Source organism: Danio rerio, chromosome 20 (genome assembly GCF_049306965.1).
Source record: "Danio rerio strain Tuebingen ecotype United States chromosome 20, GRCz12tu, whole genome shotgun sequence".
NCBI classification, from domain to species: domain Eukaryota; kingdom Metazoa; phylum Chordata; class Actinopteri; order Cypriniformes; family Danionidae; genus Danio; species Danio rerio.
Window position 1 is genome coordinate 45537588 of NC_133195.1, and position 26651 is coordinate 45564238.

General features: G+C 35.4%; 1 protein-coding gene across 2 annotated transcripts in view; it reads left to right on the plus strand.

Annotated features, from left to right (window-relative positions):
* Positions 1-5422: 5422 nt before the first annotated feature.
* gopc (golgi-associated PDZ and coiled-coil motif containing) overlaps positions 5423-26651 on the plus strand; it is a 34575-nt gene continuing 13346 nt past the window's right edge. Inside the window, exons 1-3 of one of the 2 annotated variants that reach the window (NM_200557.1) lie at positions 5437-5855; positions 19242-19406; positions 22430-22453. In NM_200557.1, the coding sequence (NP_956851.1) occupies positions 5574-5855; positions 19242-19406; positions 22430-22453 (471 nt within the window). In that variant the 5' untranslated portion in view covers positions 5437-5573. Of the gene's footprint in view, positions 5856-19241; positions 19407-22429; positions 22454-26651 lie in introns of both variants that reach the window. The other variant, XM_005170172.5, reaches the window with a different exon arrangement.

Sequence of the window (26651 nt, forward strand, 5' to 3'; positions counted from 1 at the left end):
GCGCTGTTCTGAGATCGGTTTTAAGGACTGCCCTGGAAGAGACTGATGGGAGAAGAACACTCGAAGGCTGATCTCAGAACTAAATCAAATACACTGATTTAGCATTCGTGAGATGGTGAAATGTGATTGGCTGCTGTTCCGGTAATAGAATATGTGTAAATCATATTAACTTGATTTATAAATATAAAACGTTCAGCTTTTTTACTTTAAAATATACTTTATATATCTATGTAATTTTTTTTTCATTGAAACAACTTTTAACGCTTATTAAATTATTATTTCAGACAACACTGCAACTTTATATTTCACATACTATTTTAACACTTTATCTATTAACAAATTCCTTACTTCAAAAATATTAACGTTAAATTTAAATATGTATGTAAATATTTCGAAAAGAAGCTTACATTACATGCACTCTAAAAAAAACATTGAGTTATTTATTTAACCCTATGGTTGAGTTAAACATATTTAGTGCTTTGTTGGGTTATTTTTATCCTTTATCGGGTTATTTATTAATAACTCAACCAGTTGAGTTAAATATTTGGCGCTTTGTTGGGTTATTTTTAACCTTTATTTTGGGTGTTTATTTAATAACTCAACCAGTTGCCAGTTGGGTTAAAATTTAGAATTTCTACTATCAACTGATTTAACTGACACAAAACAGCTGTATTGTGCGTGCATAATCTTGTTTTTGCATTATAAAGTTGATTTAAGCTATAACGCAATCATTTTGTTTTTTTTTTTTTTTAAACAAATTACCTCTGTGTCGTGGTTTTTATATCTGTTTTACCCTCCAAGACCATCTTTTCGAAGCGTTTGGATGTGGTTAAAATGTATTGCACATTGTGGACACTGAGTGAAGCCTGCTGTTGCTGCTGGACAGCCTCTACAGCACACACAGAGCTCCATATTCTGTACATGATTTTCTGCTTGCACAGTATATAACTGTCTGCACTTTGTTCTTCATTGTTTGTAATTCCTGATTTATTTTAACAAAAGTGTCTGGAACTAAAATGAAATGGAAATAAAGCATTTTCAATATTTTTATACATTTTTTATTTAGCCAGCCATTATTATAAAATCAATAGTAGCACTAGTAATAGTAGCAATAGTAATACCAGAATGGAAAAAATAACAACATTTAATCAAAATAAACCAATGCATTGGGTTAAATTAGATAATCCAATGCATTGGGTTAAAAATAACCTATATTTGAGAAGGAGCTATAATAACCTAAAGTTGGGTTATAGGTTGGGGTATTTTTAACCCAACTATTTCAACAGAGTACACATCGCCTGGTTAACTCCTCAAAGTGTGCACTGCTTTTGCTTGCTTGCTTTTGTAATATTAATAACATGACAGATAAAAATATAAGCACAAAGCCAAACTTACGTTACACTTGACTCGGTTTGGATTTGGATTAATTGACTCAGTTTGGTTTAATTGTACAGCTTTGTTATTTAAAATGGTTGGTTTCATGGTTCAAATCTCTTTAAACAAATTTTTTAAACATGTCTTGTGGAATGATCTAGCAAATCATTGTCTTGTGAGGGTTGTCAACACTTACAGACAATCAAGCTTTTCCAGAAATGTCATGTTTGAATGCAGGAGCTAATCTGGTTGTTTCTGGAGGGCCTTCAGGAGCTCCATATGCAAGCTGTGTGTCTTGTTGTGGCCCAGAAAGAGGATCTTCAGACCTGAGGGCAGGCCATGGGGGAAACTGCACTTGCTTGTTTGTTTTTTAGATAGATCTCATTTGAACACACTTAAGCTGATCTGCTCCAGCTCACAAAATGACAAAGTTGCTTCTTCAAGTCTGGGCAAACCTGAAAAATATCTGACCTATAAATTAATACAATTTCTGAAATATACAAAACTTAAAATAGTTTAATTTCAGCTGCATATGTTTAGACCAAGTTTAACTTGAAATTAAAATAACTACAACCTGAATGGGTATAAACGTTATACGAAGGAATAAAAAATATGCGTTAAAAAAACTAATAAAAATGTCAAAAGTATGCACATATACACAATAATTAAAATGAAGACAAAGATACAAATAAACAATAAAAATATATATTCTACATGAATGAAAACTAATTACTTAATATTAATTCCTTACATTAATATAGCTCTTTTCTAGACGCTCAAATCGCTTTACATAACGGAAGGGGGACTCTCCTCATCCATCACCAGCGTGCAGCATCTACCTGGATGAAGCGACGGCAGCCATATTGTGCCAGACCACACACCACACACCAGCTGATTGGTGGAGAGGAGACAGCGTGATGAAGCCAATTATCATATGGGGATGGTTGGGAGGCCATGATGGGCAAATTTGGCCAAGTGGGCAAATTTGGCCAGGATGCCAGGGTTAAACCCTTACTCTTTTTGAAGGACATCCTGGGATTTTTAATGACCACAGAGAGTCAGGACCTCGGTTTAACATCTCATTCAAAAGACAGCACTCACTGAGCAGTATAGAATCCCCCATCAATATACTGGGGTTTTAGGACCCACATAGATCACAGATTGAGCGCCCTCTGCTGGCCTCACTAACACCTCTGCCAGCAGCAACCCAGCTTTCCCATATGGTCTCCCATCTAGGTACTGACCGGACAGGACACAGCCTTGCATAGCTTCAGCGGGCAACCATGTGAGAGCTGCAGAGAGCTAGCTGCCAGATATTTCTCAATTATACAACAACAACAACAACAATAATACTATCAATTTGAAGAACATTCTCTTAATATTACAGACATTTTCTAATTCACTATTAAGTAAAACTGGATATTCAGCAAAAATCATCCACTTAAAACTAATGCTTAGCAAGTTACACTGTAAAAAATCTCTGTAAATGATCAGTTTTCTGTATTTTGTGATTCATGTTTTTATTTTCTCCCATTTATTTATGTTTGTGACTTGCATTAAGGTACCTTAAAAAGTTCAAAAATGTGACTTTTGGTAACATTTTGAATAGTTTAAAGTGATATTGTCTGGATGGTGATGTATATTACGCTACAAAAACCTTGTAATAAACTGGCAGTACATTTTCTGCTATTTTGCAGACGTATTTCTCTACATAATATTTCTTATACATTATATTATTTCAAACTACTAAAATGTCAATAAAATTGACTTTGTTAAACTGTAGAGTTACATTTTCAACATCAAAAGTAGACAGAGCAAAGATCAAGCTCCCATAATGCAATTCACAACCGTAAATAAATGGAAAACACTTGTGAATCACAAAATACGGAAACTATTAATTAACAGATATTTTTTACAGTGTAGTTAGTTAGTTAGTTAGTTAGTTAGTTAGTTAGTTAAGATTGTGGAACAGCTAAATGAAATCCTGAACAGCAATAAAATCAGGTTTATTTTGCTGTTGTTTGAGAAGAGCACTGGTGAACCCGCATGTCTCTGTTCTGGCTCATGTTAAAGCAAAACACACATTATCGCTCAGAACATCTTCGTTATGAAAACACAACCTCGCACACCTCTGTGTGTGCTGAAGTTGCATTTTGCACATAAGGCTTAACTAGCAGAGCCAGATTCATGCTTGGCATTTTATTTTCCTAATTACAAAACAAAGTTTAAAGTTTTATACACTACCAGACTTCTGTCTTGTCGCCTTTTACAATTTTAGAAACAACTAATAATAACTTGACTTCTAGTCGATCATTTGGTACCAGAAGTGGCTTATATGAAAGGCAAAGGCCTCTAGATTGTGCTTATTTTACCAAAATAAAATATGACCATGCCTTGATTTTTAATTATTTAATTAAGGTCTTAAATATATATATAAATTTTTTTGTAATATTATTATTTTTTTCTCAATATATAAAAAGTTATATTTTTATTCTATTACTAATTGGGTATTATTAAAACTTTACATTATTTTGTCTTATCCCTGAAATATATATACATCTGTGTGATTTAAAAAAAGCCAATAAATAAATAAACAAATAAATGAATAAATAAAATAAATAATATAAATAATTATTGTATGATTGAGCAGAGCTATTAATATATTTAAAAAACATAAAAATCAATAAAATGTTCAATAAGTAAACAAATAAATACTTAAATAAACAGCATGCATCATAATCATTTATTGTAAAATTCAACATTGCTCTTAATATCTTTAAAGAATCTAAAAAAATACATAAATGTCATAAATTGTACAATTTATTTTATTAATGTATTTAAATAACCTAACATAGTTTAATCAATCAATCAATAAATAAACATGTCATCATTACTGTAAAATTTAAAGTTACAAATAAAAGTTCAAAGTCATTTAAAAAGTTAAAAACAAATGCATAAACATATATATAACCCAAACATAAAACAAAATTAAATAGAACAAATATAAAGTAAAACTATATAAAATAAAAATAATTTTAAAAAGTAATTATTGCAGATACTTCTAGACAAAATATATCCGCTATAAAGTTTTAGAGCTTAATCCATGATATGTTAAAATGTTAAAGGAGCATAATCAGTATTAATTGTTTTAATTACTTTTTTATTTTTAGACATCATATATGTATAGATGATATGATAATCACTTTTTAGCATTTATGAATGAAAAATTAACATCATAATAAAATAAAGTTTCTAATAAAACCAGCATTCTATAAAGAGGACATAATAAGCCCAAAATCACATGTTTAGATGATAATGAATGTTTTTAAAATAGGAGCGATAAAACTTCCACAGGCATCACGGTGGCGCAGTGGGTAGCACGATTGCCTCACAGCAAGAAGGTCGCTGGTTCGAGAATCGGCTGGGTCAGTAAGCATTTCTGTGTGGAGTGTGCATGTTTGCCCTGTGAACCCGTGGGTTTCCTCCGGATGCTTCGGTTTCCCCCATAGTCCAAAGACATGCGGTATAGGTAAATTGAGTAAGCTAAATTGTACGTAGTGTATGAGTGTGAATGTGTGAGTGTATGGATGTTTCCCAGTGATGGGTTGCAGCTGGAAGGGTATCCGCTGCGTAATACTGAATAAGTTGGCGGTTCATTCTGCTGTGGCAACCTAATATTAATAGAGGGACTAAGCCGAAAAGCAACTCCCTTTTTTTTCTTCTTCCATTTCAAAAAACTTGCAATTCTAGAAACTTCAACATTGCTCCAAATATATCGAGTATATCAAAAGTACCAAAGTAAATCTTATGTTGAGCATATAAAAAATTGAGTATATCAAAAGTACCATAATAAATGTTAGATTTTTTTTATATAAGTCAATAAAAAATAATTTTAAAAAGTCCGGTAAATGACCAAAAAAAAAAGCTAATAACCTCAAAAACCTGAAAAAAATCGATTCGCTCATCATTCGACTGCTTACCTCATCGTGTGGCAGACCCGACTAATCAATCCGCGTTGTTGACTTGTTCGATCTCGGATTTCCTGGTCAGATGAGAGCACGGGAAACACCTCAGCTAAACATCACTCTGACTCTGTAACACAGCAGAAGTCAATCATTAGCATAAACCAACTGATCTATCCTACTGAAGGACTACATTCGAGTTCTCCGTGAGTTTTCCCCCCTGTCTCAGTCTTGAAGATGTCTGCGTCCGCTGGCGGTGCTGGATCACCGGGATCGGGCCTCTCCGCCGGCCCGGCTGCGGCTACCGGCTCCGGTATGTCCATGTTCCGGTGGCTGGAGGTGTTGGAGAAGGAGTTTGACAAGGCATTTGTGGACGTGGATCTGTTGTTGGGAGAGATCGATCCGGATCAGGCTGATATCACGTATGAGGGCCGCCAGAAGATGACCAGTCTCAGCTCGTGTTTTGCTCAGTTGTGCCATAAAGCACAAACCATCTTCCAGCTCAACCACAAACTGGAGGTAAAGAGAATAGATTAAACTAGATCAATATATTGAGGTATAGTTGGTTTTATGTTAACACATTCGTTCATTTTTGAACACTGACAACTAGTGTCACAGTTCCTATTTTGTGTTCACCATGCTACTTTAAATATTCGGTCTGAAATCGCATGTAAGTATGACTTCAAAACAACATTAGCAGCACCAACCGACTCTGAACAATGTTGTGCTTTAATAGTCATTTATTGGCTGCTAATATGATTTCCCTATTTTGAAACTTCAAAAGATACTTTTCTAAAATTCTATTATTTTACTCATAACAGATTTTTATAAGTACAAAACAGAACAAAACATTTACACAATCATTTTATACAAGTGATAAGAAAAAATACACTGTAAATCTAAAAAGTTAAGGTAACTCAAACTGTTTGAGGAAACTGATTTCAACATACCATTTAAGTTCAGAAACTAATCCTAATGGGTACTGTGATCTTAATCCATTTGTGTAATGAAGCAATTTGAGCACAGTAAAACCCAGTAAAAAAAGAGAACTCAAACCAACTTAGTACTGTAAAAAAACAATAAATTAAAGCGACTCAAACCGTTTTAGGAAACCGATTGCAATAAAGCATTTGAGTTAAAAACTAATCTATGAGTACTGTGAACTTCCTCCATTTAAGATGAAGTAATGAGGTTTAATTAGCTCAATATCTTCAACGCCTAGTTCAAAACTCTTTTCAAATGAACTTGCAGTACATTTTGAGTTAGCTACACTCATTTTGCTTGATAAAGTTGACTGTTTTACAGTGTGCAGACAAACTGACAAAAACCAGTCCATCCAAACATGCTCCATATAGAGTAAATCATATACACTATTAGGTGTTACTTGATCAAACTCAAAACATTAAAAAATGGAGTGGAAAAGAAAGAGCAAAAATGTCCAAGAATCCTACTTACAACTCTTAAAAAAAGAAATGCAAGGAAGAAGCCCCAGATTTTTCAAGCTGTTTAGAAGCATCTGCCCTAGCAAAACAAATTCTTTCAAGCTTAAAGGGCCATGAAACCCCCTCGTTTCAGCAGGGTGTTTTCACACCTCTTCTTTGGAAAAAGTCAGAAAAGTGGGCGTGTCCAGATCTGTTTAGGGGGGAGTGTCGGAGGAACTAAAGTGGGAGGGTGTGGGAGTGTCGATTTGGGCACGCGCGAGTTTCAGAGTCAAAATACACACACACACACACACACACACACATACATACAGGAGAATGTGATGGTGTTTAACCTACATGGACATCTGTAGTCGAATTATTAGCCAAATTATTAAATGGTGGACTTTAACTGCAGTTTGGCTCTTTCATTCAGGGAATTCATTCATGTCCCTCGCGACACACGAGACATTTGATTCGAGGAGCTGCTCTAAGCGTGTATTTTTCATGCAATGTTTTATACCGCACGGCGAATGAGAGAAAAAAACCCTCTGCATTTCCCAGAAACTTAGATGCACACGACAGGTAGTGTCAGAAAGCCGCGCGTGTTATTCCGGTCACTAAATGCGGTAAAAACCCTACACGAGGTTAAAGTTTGGTTGTGGTGCTAACGTGTTTACACTCTGTGCAATAGTTTGTTAGATACGAACAAACTGAATAAACAAAGAGCACTGGTCGCTCACTTACCAAATCTGTAGAGACAGGACAATCACCAGCAACTAGAGCCGCGTCTTTATGAAGAGAATACTACAAACGATTCCAGATCTCAGCGTTTGCAGATGAGAACAGCTCTCAGGTAAACAATAATCCTCCTTAGACACGTAAGTTATTGTTGTCGCGCGTCGCGTACACTGTAATCCACACGTGAGTCTGAGCTCTCACAGAGAGAAAATGAAAACGAAACTTAACTGCAGCAAACTATAAAAGCAACACTTCACGCTTGTTTTGCCAACACAACATGGCGTCTCTGTCCTGAAAACACGGTGATAGTAATGAATATTAATGAAGTTGCACAATAGAGTGCGCTGATTGGTTTGACCCAAGCCTTACTCATGCATTAATGTATCACACTGTAAGACGTAATAAGACTCACTCAGGCACAGACATCCAGTCTGCACGCTGGAATACACGCTATTATGTCATGACCGTGACGCAGCTTCAAAAATTCGTTTCAAACAGGAAGTACGAATTTGCTTAAAATAACGCAAAAACAACCAATTTACACTTTTTAGTGAAATATAGGTGTCCTAATAGTGTTTTTAGCAGTGTGGGACACATATACGACTGTCAACAGCTCAAAAAATGTGTTTTGGTGTTTCGTGACCCTTTAAGAACAATTTTAGTCAGCCATTTCTGAAGTAAGTAGGTGGTAGAGTGGACTTCCAATCCATCAAGATCACCCTTTTAGCCACCACCATACCAAACATAATAGACATTTGCTGATTATTTGACCATGCTAACAGGGTCACAGCATCCAAACAGGGCTAATTCAATATCTGGACTAAAGTTTTCTCCTAAAACATTTGAATAAAACAGAAAATTATTCTCTGGGATCTCAGGGCAAACCCAAAAAATATGAGCATACGGTCCATCTGAACTTTTGCATCTGTCACATAACAGGGAAACTGAAGGGAGCATTTTTATTGAGATTAGTTTTGGTATAATGTTGCCTATATTTACCACTTCAAACTGTAGGAGTTGCAATCTAGCGTTGATAGAACAGGTATGAATTCGCTTCAGCCCCTCTTCTCAGGTATCAATTGAAATGTTAACTCCAATATCTTTTTTCCATGACAATTTATGGTGATCAGAAGACAAAGCAAATTGGCAGACAAAGAAAGAAACAAACTGCGTTACCAAATGTTTGGCCATAGGAGGTTTACACAAAAGATTGTATATATTATGGTCCTGTGGCAGTTCTTGAAACTCAGTTAAAGAATGTTTTATGTAGTGGCGCACCTGTAAATAGTGGGAAAATGGTGACTGAGAAAGATTAACAGCTTTAAACAGGTGTTCAGATGAAACAAATTTCCCATCTATATAAAAATCTTTGACTCTGGTGTCTGGTTAATCCTTTGTTTCTCCATTGTAAAAATATCTTATCTGACTGGTCAGGTAAAAAAATATTACTAAAATTATGTTATTAAGGAACATGTGCAAATATGAAACTAACACCGATGATTAAAACATGATCAGTCAAAGTCTAGACAAAGTTGTTAATCTTCTATTTACTAAATGTTTGCAATGTGCTTTGAATGCTTTGCTCTGGGTGAGCTTTAGTTTGGCTTTTCCTACTATGGAAGCAAATGTTTGCAGATTTTCAGCTTTCTTCAAAATATCTTCTTTAGTGTTCTTCATCAGGATAAAGAAACTCATTAAGGTATGGAGAATAAATAGTGGGTAAATTTGAAGTTTTAAGAACTGACTAATTGTGGAGTGTATAAATTGTAGCGTTTAGTTTTTAATCTATGACTAGTTCATTTAAGGTTATGAAAATCCTGTGTATATTTAGCTAAATTTTTTCAGTTATTATGAATGAGCCCTCTACTGTATTTAGTATTTATTTGTCTGAAACGTATGTTTATTCAAGAATATTAGGAAGCATTATACAAGCTTTTATTTGTAAACATTAATTATTACATTACTAAAAATGAATAATACTTGTAAATCATTTGTTATTCGTAGGCATTGACAACATTTAACTGTTCAGATTAGCTACCGACATGAAAGAACAGTTGTAAATCTATTTACAAAGATTGATAAGATTTATAAATATAGTAACAAATATATTGCACATAATAGCAGCAAGCTAAATTAGTTAAGCTTTATCTGTATATATTGGAGTGAAATCTCAATGATTGTGGATCACAATCAATTATTTTAGCCTTTAAAAGTGGACATTAGATTGAATAATGTAATGTTCTTAATGCATAGTAAATTTACTATGGCTAAACAGATATAGCACTAGTAAATCTATTATTATAAAGTGCTCCTGAAAATGATTATGGTGAAATCACAATTTCCTATAAAATCGTGGATTTGGCAATAAGGAATGTGAATCATAATAAGATTTTGTGCAACTTAATTAATGCAAATTCAAGATGGAATTGGTTGTTTGTTATTAAAGTGCAGTGCTTTTATTAAACAGAACCAATTTAATATGCAATAAAACAAACAGAATGATCAGAACCCTTGCAATATATGCATATTTAGAGTAGAAGTATTATATCTGAATAGGTAAAATTTGGGTTTTTATGATGGATGTTTGAAAACAACAAAACAATGCCAATGAACTGGATGAAACTTGCATATTTTGCTGATTACTACTGCTGGAAATGATCAATTATTGTCATGTTTTGGCCGGCACTAATTGGTCAGACCAGAAATATTTTTTTTTTAGAATACTAAACATTGACAATTTTTAATAAATCAAGCAGAAAAGAGCCTATAAAGTCAGCAAATGTGTATACAGGCACATACAGGTAACTGACCAAATCATAACGCAAGAGAAAACGCACTAAAGGATTATTAATTTTTTCAAAATATTCAAAACGCTGAGAATGCCGTTATATAAAGGCTCATTCACACCAAGTAAGATTACTACAACATTAGACGAGTTTCAAAATGTGTTATTATTTTCAGCTGAAGAACGATTACAGACATTTACAGCCAATCATCACAATTTAAAGAGCCGGTGACAAACCTACAGCCATCTGTAGAGAATGACGTTGTTTGTTGGTGCGGATGCTAGTATATTTATCATCATATTTGTCTTTCTTGTTGTGAACTGAATAGTCTTTTGTATTCCTGTAGTTAACACATTTTAGTTTTTTCCTCTCCATATGCACCAGACATCTTCTTAAAAACACTTAAGCCACGGTCACACTAGAGTTTGTGCTTGCGAAGTTCTGTTGTATGATGCTGCGAAAAGGGGCAGGGTAAAGCTATATGATAAGGCATTGATAAAAGCAAGTGATTGCTCCATATTTTACATTTCGGTATGATATCCTTGGACAAAAAGTTTGTTTCACAGTATCGTGATTACTGCTCTAAAATATATTCTTTTTAAATGTCTGGGTAAAAACAAATTTTTTTTTTCCTCTTTGAGCAATATATTTAATTTTTATAATAATATTTATTTTAAAAGATTTAAAATATTTTGACGCAGTAAACATGTTTCAAAAACACAGATTTCTTTACAATTTAAAACATCTTCTTTGGATATCTTTTCTGCTGGAGATACTGTTGTCCTAAAAAACAAACAAACAAAAATGTAAATTAAAAAAAATTGTACACATACATTAGATATGGTATTACAGAAAATTTGGACGATTTTAAAACCTTGACTTTTCCAAACCGTGGTATACCTTGAAAACGGTTATCGTCGCATGCCTAGGTCAGAGTTCACCAAGCTTGAAGTTTGGAATGCAGCGAAATGCGTAACTTGATGCACAAGCTTGCGTTTCCAGTCTGCCACAGATACTTGCGTATGAATGACTGTCTATGGGGCAAAAAGTGCAGTGTGACCGCAGCTTTACCCATACTACTTGGAAAGCTTTGTGCAATTCTGAGTGTGCTTCACACTAGGGGTTGAACGACTATATTTTTAAAAATCAACTTTTATGTTGAAATTCAAGTCAACGTCGACTAGTCCCTGATGTCATCAATAAAACACAAGATCCAAATGTTATGCAACGTGCCACAATTTGCTATTTATTTGCAGGTACTATTTCCACCTGCTGTTTGAAAGCTCATAACATGATGCAAAATCAATGAAACATGTACCAATAACTAATTTTAATGCCAATTAAATGCACTGTCAACACTTTTACTTCGCTAATAGCGCAACATTAGCACCCAGGCTAATTTTACTGCAGATTTTACTGCTATGATCATGCCAGCTAGAAAGCTACTTAAATTCCTGCTTAAGTCAGGCTTTTTTCACGGTTACTGCTCATCGTGGTTATCAGACGTCTCCTCGATGCACATCTTCACCGCGTTCACCTGAGATGATGTTTACACATGCTATGAAGTTTGTCATACCTCCGGCGGCTGCGCACTTGGCAGTTTCTGCGTGTTCATTCACAAAATACATCAGCATTTAAGCTTCGCAGAGGGCAACAGCCAATCACATTACTTTTCCAGGGTTGCGTAAACATGATTGGCTATCATCTGCCTAACTAGCATCTGTTTACGATTTAAAGAAAAAAACATAATAAATATAGAAACATAAGAAAAATAACATTTAAAAAAATACTTTAAATAATCCGAGGGCAGTTTTCTTCAGTGAACCACCTTAGTGTGTAAAGCTGCCATGTAGTTCAGGTCAAACCACGTGCTCTAAAGTCAACCAGTCGGTTCAACCCCTACTCCACACACGTGAGTGGGCTTGACAACCTGTAGCAGACACTCTTTCCTCTCTGTATATATACATATATATATGTGTGTGTGTGTGTGTGTGTGTGTGTGTGTGTGTGTGTGTGTGTGTGTATATATATATATATATATATTGAGGGTGTCACGATCCTCCAAATCCTCGATTCGATTACATTTTCGATTCTAAAGTCACGATTCGATTACATTTTCGATTATGAATAATTAATTAATAACGAATATATTATTTGTAGCCTACCGTTTACTACCTGACCAGCATGGTCTTTGTTTTACCCATAAACAAATCATGCAGTAAATGAATAAAGGCAAGATACACACATAATTACCACCTGTCAATCACTTTTTTCTGCGGGACTCGTGAATAGGCAGTGATCTCTGTCGTTGTAATGGCGTCGGTAAAAAAGGTGCACAACCAACAGGAACCAGCCAACAGTATCTGAGGTGTTCGCTAAAATGACTAAGTACTTGCGTGTAAGTAAAAGATGTAAGCTGTCTACTGACCCGCTGACTGCCTTGACCCGCTGTCTCGAGCGCATGACAATGTGTGTGCGTCTGTGTCTGTGCGTGAATGAGTGTGTGTGGTCACGTGATGTGCGTTTTCAGCGGTAGTGAGGAGAGAGGGCTGCTCAGAAATGCTACACGCCAGTGTGGATGTGGATCGATGTCGTTCTAAAATGCCATTTTAAAACAAAGACATATTAGTGTAAACAAGGCCTGACTGTGTATTTTTCGCGAGCGGATTTGCAACGGGTGCGGGGCAGAGGATCGCGATGCGCCCATCGTCTATCATCCCAACCGTAATACGTACATAGCAGAGCTTGCAAACTGTGTTTTTTTTTGCCAACAATACGAACATTGTCAACATAACTAACTGGAAATCCAAAATACTTCCACACCGGCGACTTAATTGAAAGAGGAGAGGGTTTAAGTTCTGTCGACGGGTCTCCTGCTTCTGCAGTTCAACAAGCACTTCAACAAGCCTGTTTTTTTCCCTCTTGGCAAGCCGAGCTAACATGACATGGGGGCGTAGCAGCATCGACGATTCTATTTTTTGATTCGATAACCGAAGTTGAGCATAAATTTCGATCAATTTCGATTAAAAATCGAAATCGTGACACCCTTAATATATATACATGTGTGTGTGTGTATATAGACTTGTCTAATACTGTAATTCTGATGATTTGTGTTTCTTTTATCCTCACTTTGGATAAAAGCCTCTGCTAGATGAGTAAATGTAAATGTATTCCATTCAATCTACTCATCACTTCATGTGGGTTGTTTGATAAATAATTCAGTTATGGATAAAAATTAGTGCACAAATTCATTCCCTCATCATCATCTCTCTCTCTTTCTCTTGCCTTTGAATGACACACAGATGACTGTGTTTGGATGTCAGCTGTGTAAACAAAAAAGTTACCAGTCTAGTCAAAGATTTCTTCATCCAAAGAAAATGATTTGCATATTGTGTTCACCGTGTTGGTCTCACCCATAACTATGGCTTTCAAAATACTTGTTAAACCTGCTTAGTAAGTGCCAGACACTGGTCAGTCTCAGTGCATTACGTAAAAGATGCTGACATGCACTTATAAGCCAGGTCATGTTCGTGTTAAGTATTGTTGCAGTAGAGCTCTGTTGTCCTGTGATTTCTTTGTCACACAGTCTGGATAATTGGCATCTTTGTGTCTCTGCGTTGGCTTCTCAAGAGACCATCTTTGGAAATCTGCTTTCCCCGTCACCTTTTAAATCTGTTAATGGCTCTTTATCAAAGCCCAAAGTCCAATTTGACAAGCAGTATTATCTTCCACTTGGGAAATGAATCGTCTTTGCCATGGAGGAATTACTCTCGAGATCAAATTCAAAATAACAGCTTCTCCGTTGCGGTGACTCACTGCTATATTTGTGTAGGAGGCTGAGTTTCTTTCTGGAAAGGTAGTTTTAGCAGGTGAAGAGGTCGCTTGTACACCCACCTCTTCACCAGCACCGCTGTGCAGAGCAGATTAACACACAGCTTGGTAAATCTCCCTGCTGTGACTGTGAAGATTACAGCTTCCTGTTCTTAAAAAAGTACAGTGGCTGTACTGTGTTGCAGTGATGATATTTTGCATGGTATGTCAAAAAATGATATAAAAATCTTTGGACACGTATCATGATATTTACATGATACGTGTCCAAAACTGGTGCACTGGTGTTCAAAATACCATTGCATCAACATGTAATTGAATTCTGTAACATTTTACTTTAAGAAGGTGTTCACTAGATGTGGCACATTTCATGAATATGAAGGAGATTTTATGCATGCCTATGTCAACTGTCAATAAAGGTGTACTCACACTAGCCTATCTGAAATGTCCCCAGGCATGTTCGACCCCCATTTTCCAGTTCAATTGACAAGTGTGAGTGCTTTAAATCAGGCCAAGGTGGGGTTCAATTGGCCGGCCATGGCCCGGTTGGAAGAGATGGTCTGGAGTGCTGTTTGGTTAGGCTTTGGTGTGGTACGCTTATAGAGTGAGTGCAAAGCACACCTGAGTGTGAAACCGAAGACACAACATCACTAATATGGGACTGTTTAATATGGATTTATTAATCATTCTTACTTTTTTATGAAGGCGAACTGTCATAGTTTATCAAAGATACAAAACCCTCGCTGCACGACAGCTTCCACCTTCAGCAAACCTCCTAATATCTGCAGCACGATTACTTTATGAACATTTATGAGCGTTAAAAGTGGTGGACCTGTTCTGCAAAAGATTTGACTGCATGCCACTGCATCCCAAATGACTAAAATAAAATAATAAGCAATCTCCACTGTATTGAGTGAGATCTTTTCTCTTCCTAACTGAACAGTCACATCATCAATGACGCAAGCGTGTTCAGGCTCGGAAGGTAAAAAAACAGCGAGTGCAGGTCGAGGGGGTATAGGGGAGGGGAGTCAATCGCACCTGAGCACGGTTCAAGACAACCATGCCTTGTGTGAGTACTCCCCCACGTGTCATTCTCTCAGTTATGTAATTTTAAATGCAAAGTTGACATTGTTAGAGATGTCTTTTTGGATACAATGTGTCTGTCGCTGTCATGACAACTTGATTATCAAGACAACTTTTCAAATGTACTTGTCATAAATCTGTCATAAACATGACTATCATGAGGTCATTATAATATCCATATATATATATATATATATATATATATATATATATATATATAATTTTTTTTTTTTTCGGTTCAAATAGACTGAACTTCTTATTTAAAGTCGTCAGCGAGTCTTCTGTCTATGACAGATTTATGACAAGTTATGCAGTCTTAGTGTCAAGTTGTCATGACTAAGACAGGTTATGATCTATTTATGTCATGTTGTTACAATATAGACATCTCAAACAATGTCACTTTTGCATTTAAAATGTATTAACTGAGCATTGTCATAATCTATTATGACATCTTTTGTTGTTAGATTAACATTAAAAACAGACAGCAGAAATGAGTTCACTTTGGGAAAATCCACAGATGCAACATACAGAGAAAGTTGCAGGCAACACCAAATATTTACATCTTAATGCATAACTGATTAAATACTGCTCAAGTCAGGCACGTTGACATAATTATTGGATATTGAGTTTTACCAATCAAAAGCAAGATTTAATTATTCTTATCGGAACTTTCATGAAGTTAAAAACAAAAAGTAATATATATTGCACTATAAAGCTCAGAAATATAATCTCAAACATAGCCTCGCATTTATTAATAGATTTCTCACACATTTTGTGCTGTAAAATACTTAAAATTTTTATTTTTGTTTCACATAAGATAGCTCAATGCTAATCTCACTGATGAAGAACTAGCCATTATGCTAGAGTAGGGTTGTTTGATCTGCTTAGAGTTTGATATCTGAATTAAAACAGTGTTATAGCTATCCAAAAAGTAGGAAGTAGGAAAAATCCTGACTTCATGCTGACTTCTAGATGTCATTTTCCAAAGGTCCCACCCAAATATCTGTAGCCTGTTCCAAACACAATCTATGAAAGTTGCCACTGTATAGGGTCTTGGGCTGCAACAATGAGGCATTTTTCACAATTTGTAGGCTGCACTGCACACATTAAACTCCCTTGAGGTGCTTTTGTGAATTCGTTTCGAGTCATTTGAGGCAAAGTATATACAGTTTTGGCAGAAGACTAAGTGACTAGCATTCTAAAGCAGGCTGTCACTTTTGATTGGGAGGAGCTGCAGTGGGAATCTAAAGTATTTGGTGGTCCGGCGGGTTCAGATTCAGCACTCTCACTGCTCTCGTTTCAGAACAACAGCAGTGACAGATAAATGAACCTGCTGTGTTACTGCTGAATATGAGAGTCCCTCAGCTAACCTTGGCTATCCAGCAGAAGCCAGCCGCATAAATAAATGAGGAGTTGTTCTGCGAGAGGACCTATTTCTGTCCTTGATGTAGCTTTACTACTTAAGAGGCTGATAAATTGGAGGATTGAGATGATGTGCTTTAATGGCAGTGCCTTCGAATAGCGGCTAATGGTTAATGGGTGTGTTTTTCTATAGGAAGATAATTGTTTATGTTTGCGATAAACATTGTATAATTATTTTTGACTCCTGTTCATTTAGATATGAATAATTTTTACAAAACCAATTACAATGGCATTCATGGTTTGAAATCCAATTCATCAGATAAAATCCAAGCAGTCAGATTGTATTTCAAATAGATTTGTTTATCACTTGAGTCTGTGACATTATATGTAAAACCTCAAGTAAAGTGATTTTTCACCCAAAAATATCAATATACTCACTATTTACTCACCCTTGAGTGGATCCAAACCTTAATGACTGTCCTTAAAAAAATAAAGTCACTGTATGCAGAGCCACAGACCTTTCTCTATAAATAAATTAAAATTATGTAAACTGTGTTCATCCTAACTGAAAGCCATGTCATGTTTGCTGGCCTCCCACATCACGCACCTGCCAGTCAATCAGTCAGCATGTTACCATAAAGGGTTAAAGGGCACCTAGGTTACCCCTTTTTTCAGATTTAATATAAGTCTTTTGCGTCTCTAGAATGTGTATATAAAGTTTCAGACCAAAAAAACCCATCAGATTTTTCATTATACCTTTTACAAGATGCTGTTTTATACTGATTTCCAGCAGGGGTTGGTTTTGTCGTACTGCGCCTTTAAGCCGAGTTCTGCCCGCCCACTGTTTCTACATGCCTCCTCCCTCAGCTGCGTCAGACAACAGACAGACTTAAAGGAAGGTCTCACGTAGCGTTTGTGAGATACTACAGTAAGAACTAACCTTTACTAATCAGTATTGTGAAGTTGCATTGATGATTCAAACACAATATCGTAACAAAGTTAACGCGTGCGCGCGCACACACGCAGGCAGGCAGGCAGGCAGGCAGGCAGACAGACAGAGTGTGCTTAGCTTAGTTTAAGCTAACCTCAAGTACTGTGTGGATTTCTGTTAAGCTAATGTACAAAATAAACCTGATTTAACTTCCACAAACCGGGATTGAAGCATCTTCTTTTAAAATTGTTCTGACACGCGGCTGTGCTGATGAAGTAAAGCTGAAGTAAATCGCTGTAATTAATTACACACATACTCTGTTTTAAAACACTTTAAACATGTGAAACTTACTCTTAATCACATTTGATGATGATTGCTGATCCTAGCGAACAGAACAGACCTTTTATTCCCGGTTGCTTTGCGTATGTCTGCCTGGTCTTGTTGACATATACACGTGACTACCGGAACATGTTAATGCGCGCAGCTGTCAATCAATTCGGTGGGCGGGGGGATCGCACACCTACGTAATGGTGCGATCGATTTGAAAACAGGTCCAATTGGCTGACCCTTTTTTTTGTAGTTAAATTGAAAAAAAAGGACTGGGGATGTTCATATCACCCCAGTATGACAGTCTATACACTATACCAACACACAGATCTGTCCAAACAGCTTGAAAAGTAGATTTTTTACCATAGGTGCCCTTTAAACAAATAATGCACAGAACTACTACGATTACAGAAAAATTTGCGCTTTTAAAATTCACTTACCTTTTAATACATTTTGGTGCAATTATAACCCACTATTAAAAACAACAACAACAACAATGGTTGAATGTTTTGGATGAAAAGCTGTAACGGTAATGTAGCCGTGGCAGGATGCATTCTGGTGTGGCACCCCGCCATGGAAGAATGAATGTAGCGGAAACCATGTAGTTCACAAGACTTGCAGTGACATATTTTTATCCCCTCACATATATTCTTTGTCAACATGGGAGTCTGTTGTTTTTGCCATTTGCTTTTTACATGTCATTTGCTTCTTTTTTGATTGTAAAACAATGGCAAGGTTCCATTGTGTTTTCATCCAAAGATGTGAATTAAATTGACGTGCAGCCTGTAATACATCCCATAAATTCCATAAAGTCACATAAAAGATTTGCTAATAAAGCACTGTTTTATTCCAATGATTCAAAGAGAACAAAATGGTCACTTCCTAATAGACTGCCGCCAAATATCAAAAAGAAAAACTGGAAAGCTATGTGAGTCTTTTTCCTGTATAACAATTTACTTGCGCCTTAGAGGACGATGCCGACACATTGTGGCTATTAAAAGTGTGAGATGCTCTTTGGCAGCGTAGACACTCAAGACTATTAATACTGAACTACTGTGAAGACAGACTTTGGCTGAGGGACTTTAGAAATACCAAAACAACATTTCAGATGATTTACAATGTGTTCGGACTGCTGGTTTGTCCATTAATGCCTTCCCATTACACCCATTTTTATCATTACATACGTTTACTCTTTAAACAAATTCATTTTTATTTCTCATACTGGATATTATTCTGTAAAAGTGTTTCTATTGTTGTTTATGCACATTTTTATCTGCACTGGTCTGCAGGGAAGAATGGTGCAATAATTCAAACGCAGACACTGTTTGAGTCAGGGTATGACTCAGGACTTTTGGATGGCCAGTTAATAATACTCCATGCGTGTGTGTGTGTGCGTGCGTGCGTGCGTGTGTGTGTGTGTTTTTTTCAGGCTCAGCTGGTGGACTTACGGTCAGAGCTGACGGATGTCCAGGCGGAGAAGGTCGTGGTGGAAAAGGAAGTTCACGAACAGCTTCTGCAACTCCATGCCATGCAGCTCAAACTCCAAGCCAAAGGAGGCCAGGCGGTCGATTCTGACTCCATCAAGGACAGGATGGTGGGCAGAGCATCATATTTCTATAAATATAGCAGAACCAAGACTTAAGTTTTATCCCTCAAATAATGTGGGAAGTTATTGTGAGTCATAACAAGTCGTTTACTGCGGATTTAATGTAATTCTGCTCACATGGATAATTGAATATTAATCAGATGACGTCATTAAACTGCTGTGCTGTCAGCCAATCGTTGGATTGCTAATCATGGTTTCGAGGATTGATAGATCTGTTCTTCACATCACACTCAGATCAGTTCATCCAGACATTTTAATCTGATTCTTGTTTAAAGAATCAAATTAGCCAGAGATCAGTTACTAAGATTAAAAGATCCAAGATCTGCCAAATCATCTCAGATCATTTAAGCGAGGTACAAAGAACGGACCCCAGGTCTTAAGTGTTATCTTGATCGATAGCTTCAGTTGTAACTTTTATTCACATATAAACATTGATCAGCAAATAATGTGCTGACAAAATGTAAATTTTTTTTAATGTAAGAGTACTTTATTTAATGTAGAACTGGACTCAATATATTGTGTGACAGTTGTTATGTAAAACTTTTGATGTTGGGTCATTGTTGTAGGGCTAAGAACAGGCCCAACGAGATCTTCAAGACCCTACGTAAACAGAATAACTTAAGGGAGCATTTCATTATTTGGGAAATTAGGCTCAATTTACAAGTCACCTAGAATTAAACCATTGAGTTGTACTATTTTTCTGTCCATTCAGCCGATCTCTGGGTCTAGCAGAAGCACTTTTAGATTTGCTTAGCATAGATAATTTGAACAAATTGGACAATTAGCATCTTGCTAAAAAAAAATAGTTTTCCTATTTAAAGCTTGACTCTTCTGTAGTTACAGTTGAAATCAGAATAATAAACCCCCTGAATTATTTGCCCCACTGTTTATGGGCCCCACTGTTTGTTTTGCAAAGAAAAACAAATAAGACTTTCTCCAGAAGAACAAATATTATCAGACCTACTGTGAACATTTTCTTGCTCTGTAAACAAAATTTGGGAAATATATTTAAAAAAAAAAAAAATCAAAGCGGGGCTAATAATTCTGACTTCAACTGTACATCATGTACTAAGAGTGACAGAAAATTTTAATTTTTTGCTTATTCCAGCGTAATGATTAAGGAACTTTGCTACTATGCCATGGCTGCAGCAGGCACAAAGATCTAAGCAGTGCTTGAAAATAGGCTCCATCTATTTTTCTATAAAACTGGAATGTTTCTATAAAACTGGAGCCTGTATTGAATGTGGAACTCTCTTCATGAGATTTAGTAAACAAATGACTATAATGTCTCCTGTAGGTTTTCAATGGAACTCTGATTCATACATTAATATTCAAACTTAGTGTTATCCTACATGCAAATACCAGAGAAGCATTTTAATTATTTACAGTTACAGCCAACAGTTCAATAAACAAAAACTAAAATGCTACAAAATAATTTTAAAAACTGGATAATAATTCAGTCATTGACATGTGTTACATGATTAACTTTTCCTAAATATGAAGTATAAACATATTTCAAATCGAACTGAAAAATAGAAGAACAGAAAGTGAAGTCTGTTAAAGTAGGGGAAGTGAATGTGCACAATTAAACATCCAGCAATGGCCTATATGCACATTGCACACTATACTGTTGGTATAAGTTTGGGGGTTTGTGGTATTCTAATTTTTTACATGTTTTTAAAAGAAGCCTCTTATCTCCAATTTGATCAAATACAATACAACAATACTATTCTGTAATATATTTATTATTCGTTTTCTATTTCGTTTTCTATTCGTTTTGTAGGCAGTGAACAGTGAGTGTTAAAGCTGCAGACAGTGCTTGTGCTCTTCACGCTTCAACACTCGGCTGTCTTGTTCTCTGACCTGCTGTTACTCTTTTTCAATTCTCCGTAGCATCACTCAAAGTACCTAAGAGCCAAAATCTGAAAAGCCAACTTGTATTCCTATAGAAATGACATGGCTGAATGCGTCAGTTTCTCTAGCTGTCAGCAAAGAGAGTGACTGGAATAGACCAGTCCACTAATTAGTACTTAACTCTTGTGTACTGTTTAAATTGACTACCCTTTTGTTATGTTGGTGGCTGTTTGTGCCCCATTGACTTCCATTATAATAACGTTTTTTATTGCAAAGCCTTGACACCATATAATCATGCATTCTTGATTGTTGGTGTTTTTTCTATTGGGAAAAGGTTAAATTTGTTAAATTTTTACTGTTGATCATCAATAAGCATCATTAACCCTTTAGATACGCCTGGGCAAATAAGTTTTTGGCTTTTACATGGAGTTCTATGGAGTAAAGCAGCAAATTATAGTGTGTATGTGCATTAATACACTTACTATGTTCTGAGAGCTGAGCTGCTTATTTTTTATTTTCTCAAATATATCAAGGTAAGTGAGCAAAGGTGTCTCTTACACACTCCACATGCACTATACTCCTTATTAAAGCCAGAAACTAAGCTTTTTTGCACTGATGATCAACAGTAAAAATGACAAATTTGACCTCTTCCCTACAGGGAAAACCAGCAACAATCAAGAATGCATTATTATATAGTGTCAAGGCTTTGCAATCAAAAAACTGTTGTCATAATGTTAGTCAATGGGGCAAAAACAGCCACCAACATAACAAACGGGTAGTCAACTTGCCTAGAGAGTATTGTTGAGTTTTTGTAAAATTCCAAAAGCATTTTCCCAAAATAAGATTTGTCACCAAAAATAATTTCTTTTGGTAAAACACAGAAAGCCTAACTAAGCCTCAAAATCACCTCAGAGTGGATGAAAACATCCTCAACAGCACACACAGACACACATTTTAGCACTTTTTTTGACACATGTAATGACAGCGTGTTTGTATGATCATCTGTAATGAACACCAACAGGCTGCAGCTGGGTCGGCACTTAGCTATGTGTCTTCCTGACTTAACCCTGCTGATGTAAGAATGAACTATGATGCTTCAGTCTTCCTGTTTAACCCTTTCTAACCTCTGACCCTCTGTTTTTCTTCTCAATCTTAAGCCTGTTCCTTCAGTGGAAGAAAAGGTAAGTTTTGCATCTTTTTGAGTCCTTTTGAGTTTCGGCTAACTCTGTTCTTTCTCTCTGTTAATGCTGCTGCTTTCTGTTTTAAACGTGTAATGTTGTGTTTGTGTATGATTAGTAGATTAACTGCTAGAGGTGCACGGTAGATTATATTGGTGGCTGATATGTTTATATGATATGCTGGTAACTTGGAAATAGGGCTGCACATTATATTATTTCTAAATTGTTTTTTTTATCAATATCGTACTTAGAAAATCTACAAAATAGGTAGTGGTACAAATAGCGGAATTCACATTTATTACTATGAATGTGTTTGTTTTAGCCAATACTTAAGGCTGGTTTATAATTTATGCGTCAAGTGATTGGCGTGACCCTCGGCACCTGCCTTGTGCGTAGCCGTGCATTTATAGTTTCTGCGCGCTGTTTGTGTTGCTCTGCGATAACATTTCCGAAACGCTAGCTGGCAATAGGTTTATGTTCCTCTGTTTCGAGTTTCTTCCTGGGTGTTTAGTCTTTTTCTGAACGCTACCTTGATGTACAAGTAGCAAAAACTCGCTAATTCGGAGGCAGAAACAGGTGGATGTGCAACAACTTTAATCATAATGTAAACATAAAACAGAAGTTTCCATCTGGAGCTCATTCACAGGATTTGACACTTGTAAACACATGCTCCATCCGGCTCACAGCTCTCAGCATCCGCTGGTCACAGAGCTTGCGCTTTGCATCGTTGCAAGGTGTTGTCATTTTTTGAGAAGTGCGCGTCGGCGTCAGCCACGGCAAGGACTATGTGACCACGCGAAGGCTGTGCCGGACCATACACGTGCGCTTGAGGCAGAAGTATAAATCAGCCTTTATAGTTACTTCAGATCATTTTTTGAAATGCAGATGTAATATCTAAACTTGTTTCCACCATAGAATATAAAAAGTCATTTGACTTTTTAAAGTGTTCAGTGTTCAGTTTTGAAAACTAATATGTTTATCAATTTCTCAGTGAATATAACTGAACAAAACTAATTTATTAAACAAATATATTTATTAAAATAATATTTTAGTCACCGAAGATCTTTAGAAATGGAAAGATTATACATTTAATTTTTTGCTAAATATTGCAAAAAAAAATCAATAAATAATATTAAAATATAATAAAATTCAAGCTACTAAATTTCACCAGTTTTATCTTTATCTTTTATTTTTTGTTTGTTATGATTTTTGCCATTAAAAAAATATATTCCCTAACATATATTTTCCTCACAATTGCTAGATGCAAACATCGAATTGGGAGTTTACAAATTTAATGATGAGAACTAGATTTTTTAAAAAGTCAAAATTGAGAGAGAAAGATCAAAATTTTATATATAAAAAAATGTTTATCACAATGATATAAACAATAGAGAAATAAGAATTATTATTGTACTACTATGATTTATTATTGATAAAGATGTTCATTGCTTACTATTAATTAATTAGCAGATTATCTGATTTGATAAATACTCTAAGCCATTTTTTTTTAAAGCAATCAGCTTTGTATGCTAATCATACTGTTTAGATGGGCTTTAAATGAAACAGTAAAGTTTTGAACACAGCAAGCTGTTAAGGTGTGGTCAGTTGCTGCTGTTGGGTGAAATTTTGCAGCCAGACATACAGTCATTTAAATAAGAATGCACACGAGTGGGTTTGCTTAAGTTCACACAAAAATGCTCAGTGTGAATGCTCATTTTGAAGGATTGCATGAGAAACGAGTAATATAAATGGCAAATTTAGTATAAAAATCAGTTTCCAAACCTTTTTTTACTCTCACTTGAGGTGATTTTGTGAAAAAGGATGAATGTCAATTAGAGCTGGGCGATATCGATAATTCGATATCGATAATTATCACAATATAAAATTTTTCGATAAAACAATAATGACAGCCAAAACATTTCACTAAATGTGTTAAATCAGCTGCACAAAGCGATTCGCATACAGAAAATCTAGTAAAATTGATAGATATAAAGATTTTACGTTTATCGTGATAATTATCGATATCGACTGATATGAAAAAAATATTGTGATAATTTTTTTTGCCATATCGCCCAGCTCTAATGTGAATAATAGGAGATGTAAACGCAATTGCCAAATGCATCCATGTGATAAATCAGCTCTCTCCATTATTCTTGCCTTGTTTACTGTTAGTTACTATGTTACCAATTCTACAATCATCAACTCTAACAAGCGCATCTAATTTGTATTTAAGAGGGTTTTTTTGCTCACTTTAAAAACGTTTACTTCACATTAGGATTGAAACGGAAAGCTGCATGGTTTTTGAAAGTGACTTCTGCTACACTATTGACCAGTGTTCTGCTTCTAGGAGACCAGCATCCTGCAGATTTAAACTTTCCAGTGACTCTGAAAACCTTGTTTACCTGGTTTGGGTGTGTTGGGTTATAATTGGAGTTAATCTCTGCAAGACACTGGACTTTAAGAAACAGTGTTGAAAATGTTACTCTGGATAATGGATTTTTATTCCTGCAAAATTTCACCCATTATGTGACTACATCTTTTATTATTGGTACAGGCTGAGCATTATCAGCTCTAAACTGCTAGACGTTTTTTTTCTCAAGTTTGTAACAAATGCAGATTTTAAACTTTCCTGATTGGCTAAATTATCTCATTTTTGGCAAACTATGATGTCGAATCTACATTTGTTACAATCCTCAGTGTATGGTATGCTCTAGGGCTGCACAATATATCATTTCAGCATCAATATCGCAATGTGCAAATCTGTAATCACAGTCAAATCGCCAGGATCTGCAATGCCAAGTTGGGATTATAATTGACCGAAACCACAGTTCAAAACAACTGATTTGGGGAGTCAGTGCAGCGTTTAACTTTAAACTAATTTTAAATCAGATTTTTATTTGCAAGTGTTATTAAGACCTGTAACTAAGATATTTAAATGTTACATTTTTAAATTTAGTTTAATTGGTTTAATGGCGAATTTAAACCATTTGGGCACAAGAAATTATAAAGTTTGCCACTTTAAGAAAGATTTACTGTTTAATTATACAGTTGAAGTCAGAATTATTAGCCCCCTGTTTATGTTTTCCCCCAATTTCTGTTTAACAAATATAACATTTTTCCTTGCTCTGTTAAACATAATTTGGGAAACAATTAAAAAAGAAAAGAAAAATAAATAACACTCAAGTGGATTCTTATTTAAATGATTGGATATTTGGCTGCAAAATTTCACCCAACAGCAGCAACTGACCACACCTTTACAGTTTGCTGTGGTCAAATCTTTAGTTTTTCATTTTATCATTTATCAAATCAGATAATTAATTGAAAAAAAAAAATTGCGAATTAATTGAAAGTAAGCAAGGAATTTCTTTAATTCATATTTAAAATAAAGGGGGGCTTCAACTGTACAATAAAGACTATGCAGGGATATTTTAGATTTGATGATTGAATTTCTGTACCTCAACACGGTTAGACTCTAAAAGACTAAAATCTATAAAGCACTGTTTAATAAAGGTTTATCTGTGTTCTATTGTTTTCATCGGTGCTTTAATTAGTTTGTTTTGTGTATAATTTATGCAGATGCACTCTCATACAAAAAACACCCCAATCAATGTAAAATATGGGTTCTATCCAAAATAGTCATCTTGTGAAAATATATTCATGAGGGAATATAGAGTTGAAGTCATAATTATTCGCTCTCCTCTGTGTTTCTTTTTCAAATGTGTCCCAAATGATGTTTAACAGAGCAAGGTATTTTTCACAGTATTTCCTATAATATTTTTTCTTCTGGAGAAAGTCTAATGCATTTTATTTTGGCTAGAATAAAAGCAGTTTTAAGTTTTTTAAAAACATTTTATGAACAATATTATTATAATTTGTCTACAGAACAAACCGCTGTTATACAATGATTTGCCTAATTACACTAACTTGCCTAATGAATCTAGTTTTAAGCCTTTAAATTGCACTTTAAGTTGAATACTAGTCACTTGAAAAATATTATGTTCTCTAGTGCTGCATAATATATTGTTTTAGCATTGATTTTGCAAGGTGTGCATTCGCAATAGTCACATTGCAAAGATACGTGCAGTCTGAATCATAGTTGACCGGGAGCCACAGAATTGTATTTAACTACTGTATTTATATGATTTAAGCAAAAAAACATTTCTAACTTAGAATTTTTGTCTTGTTTTTAGTCCAAATATCT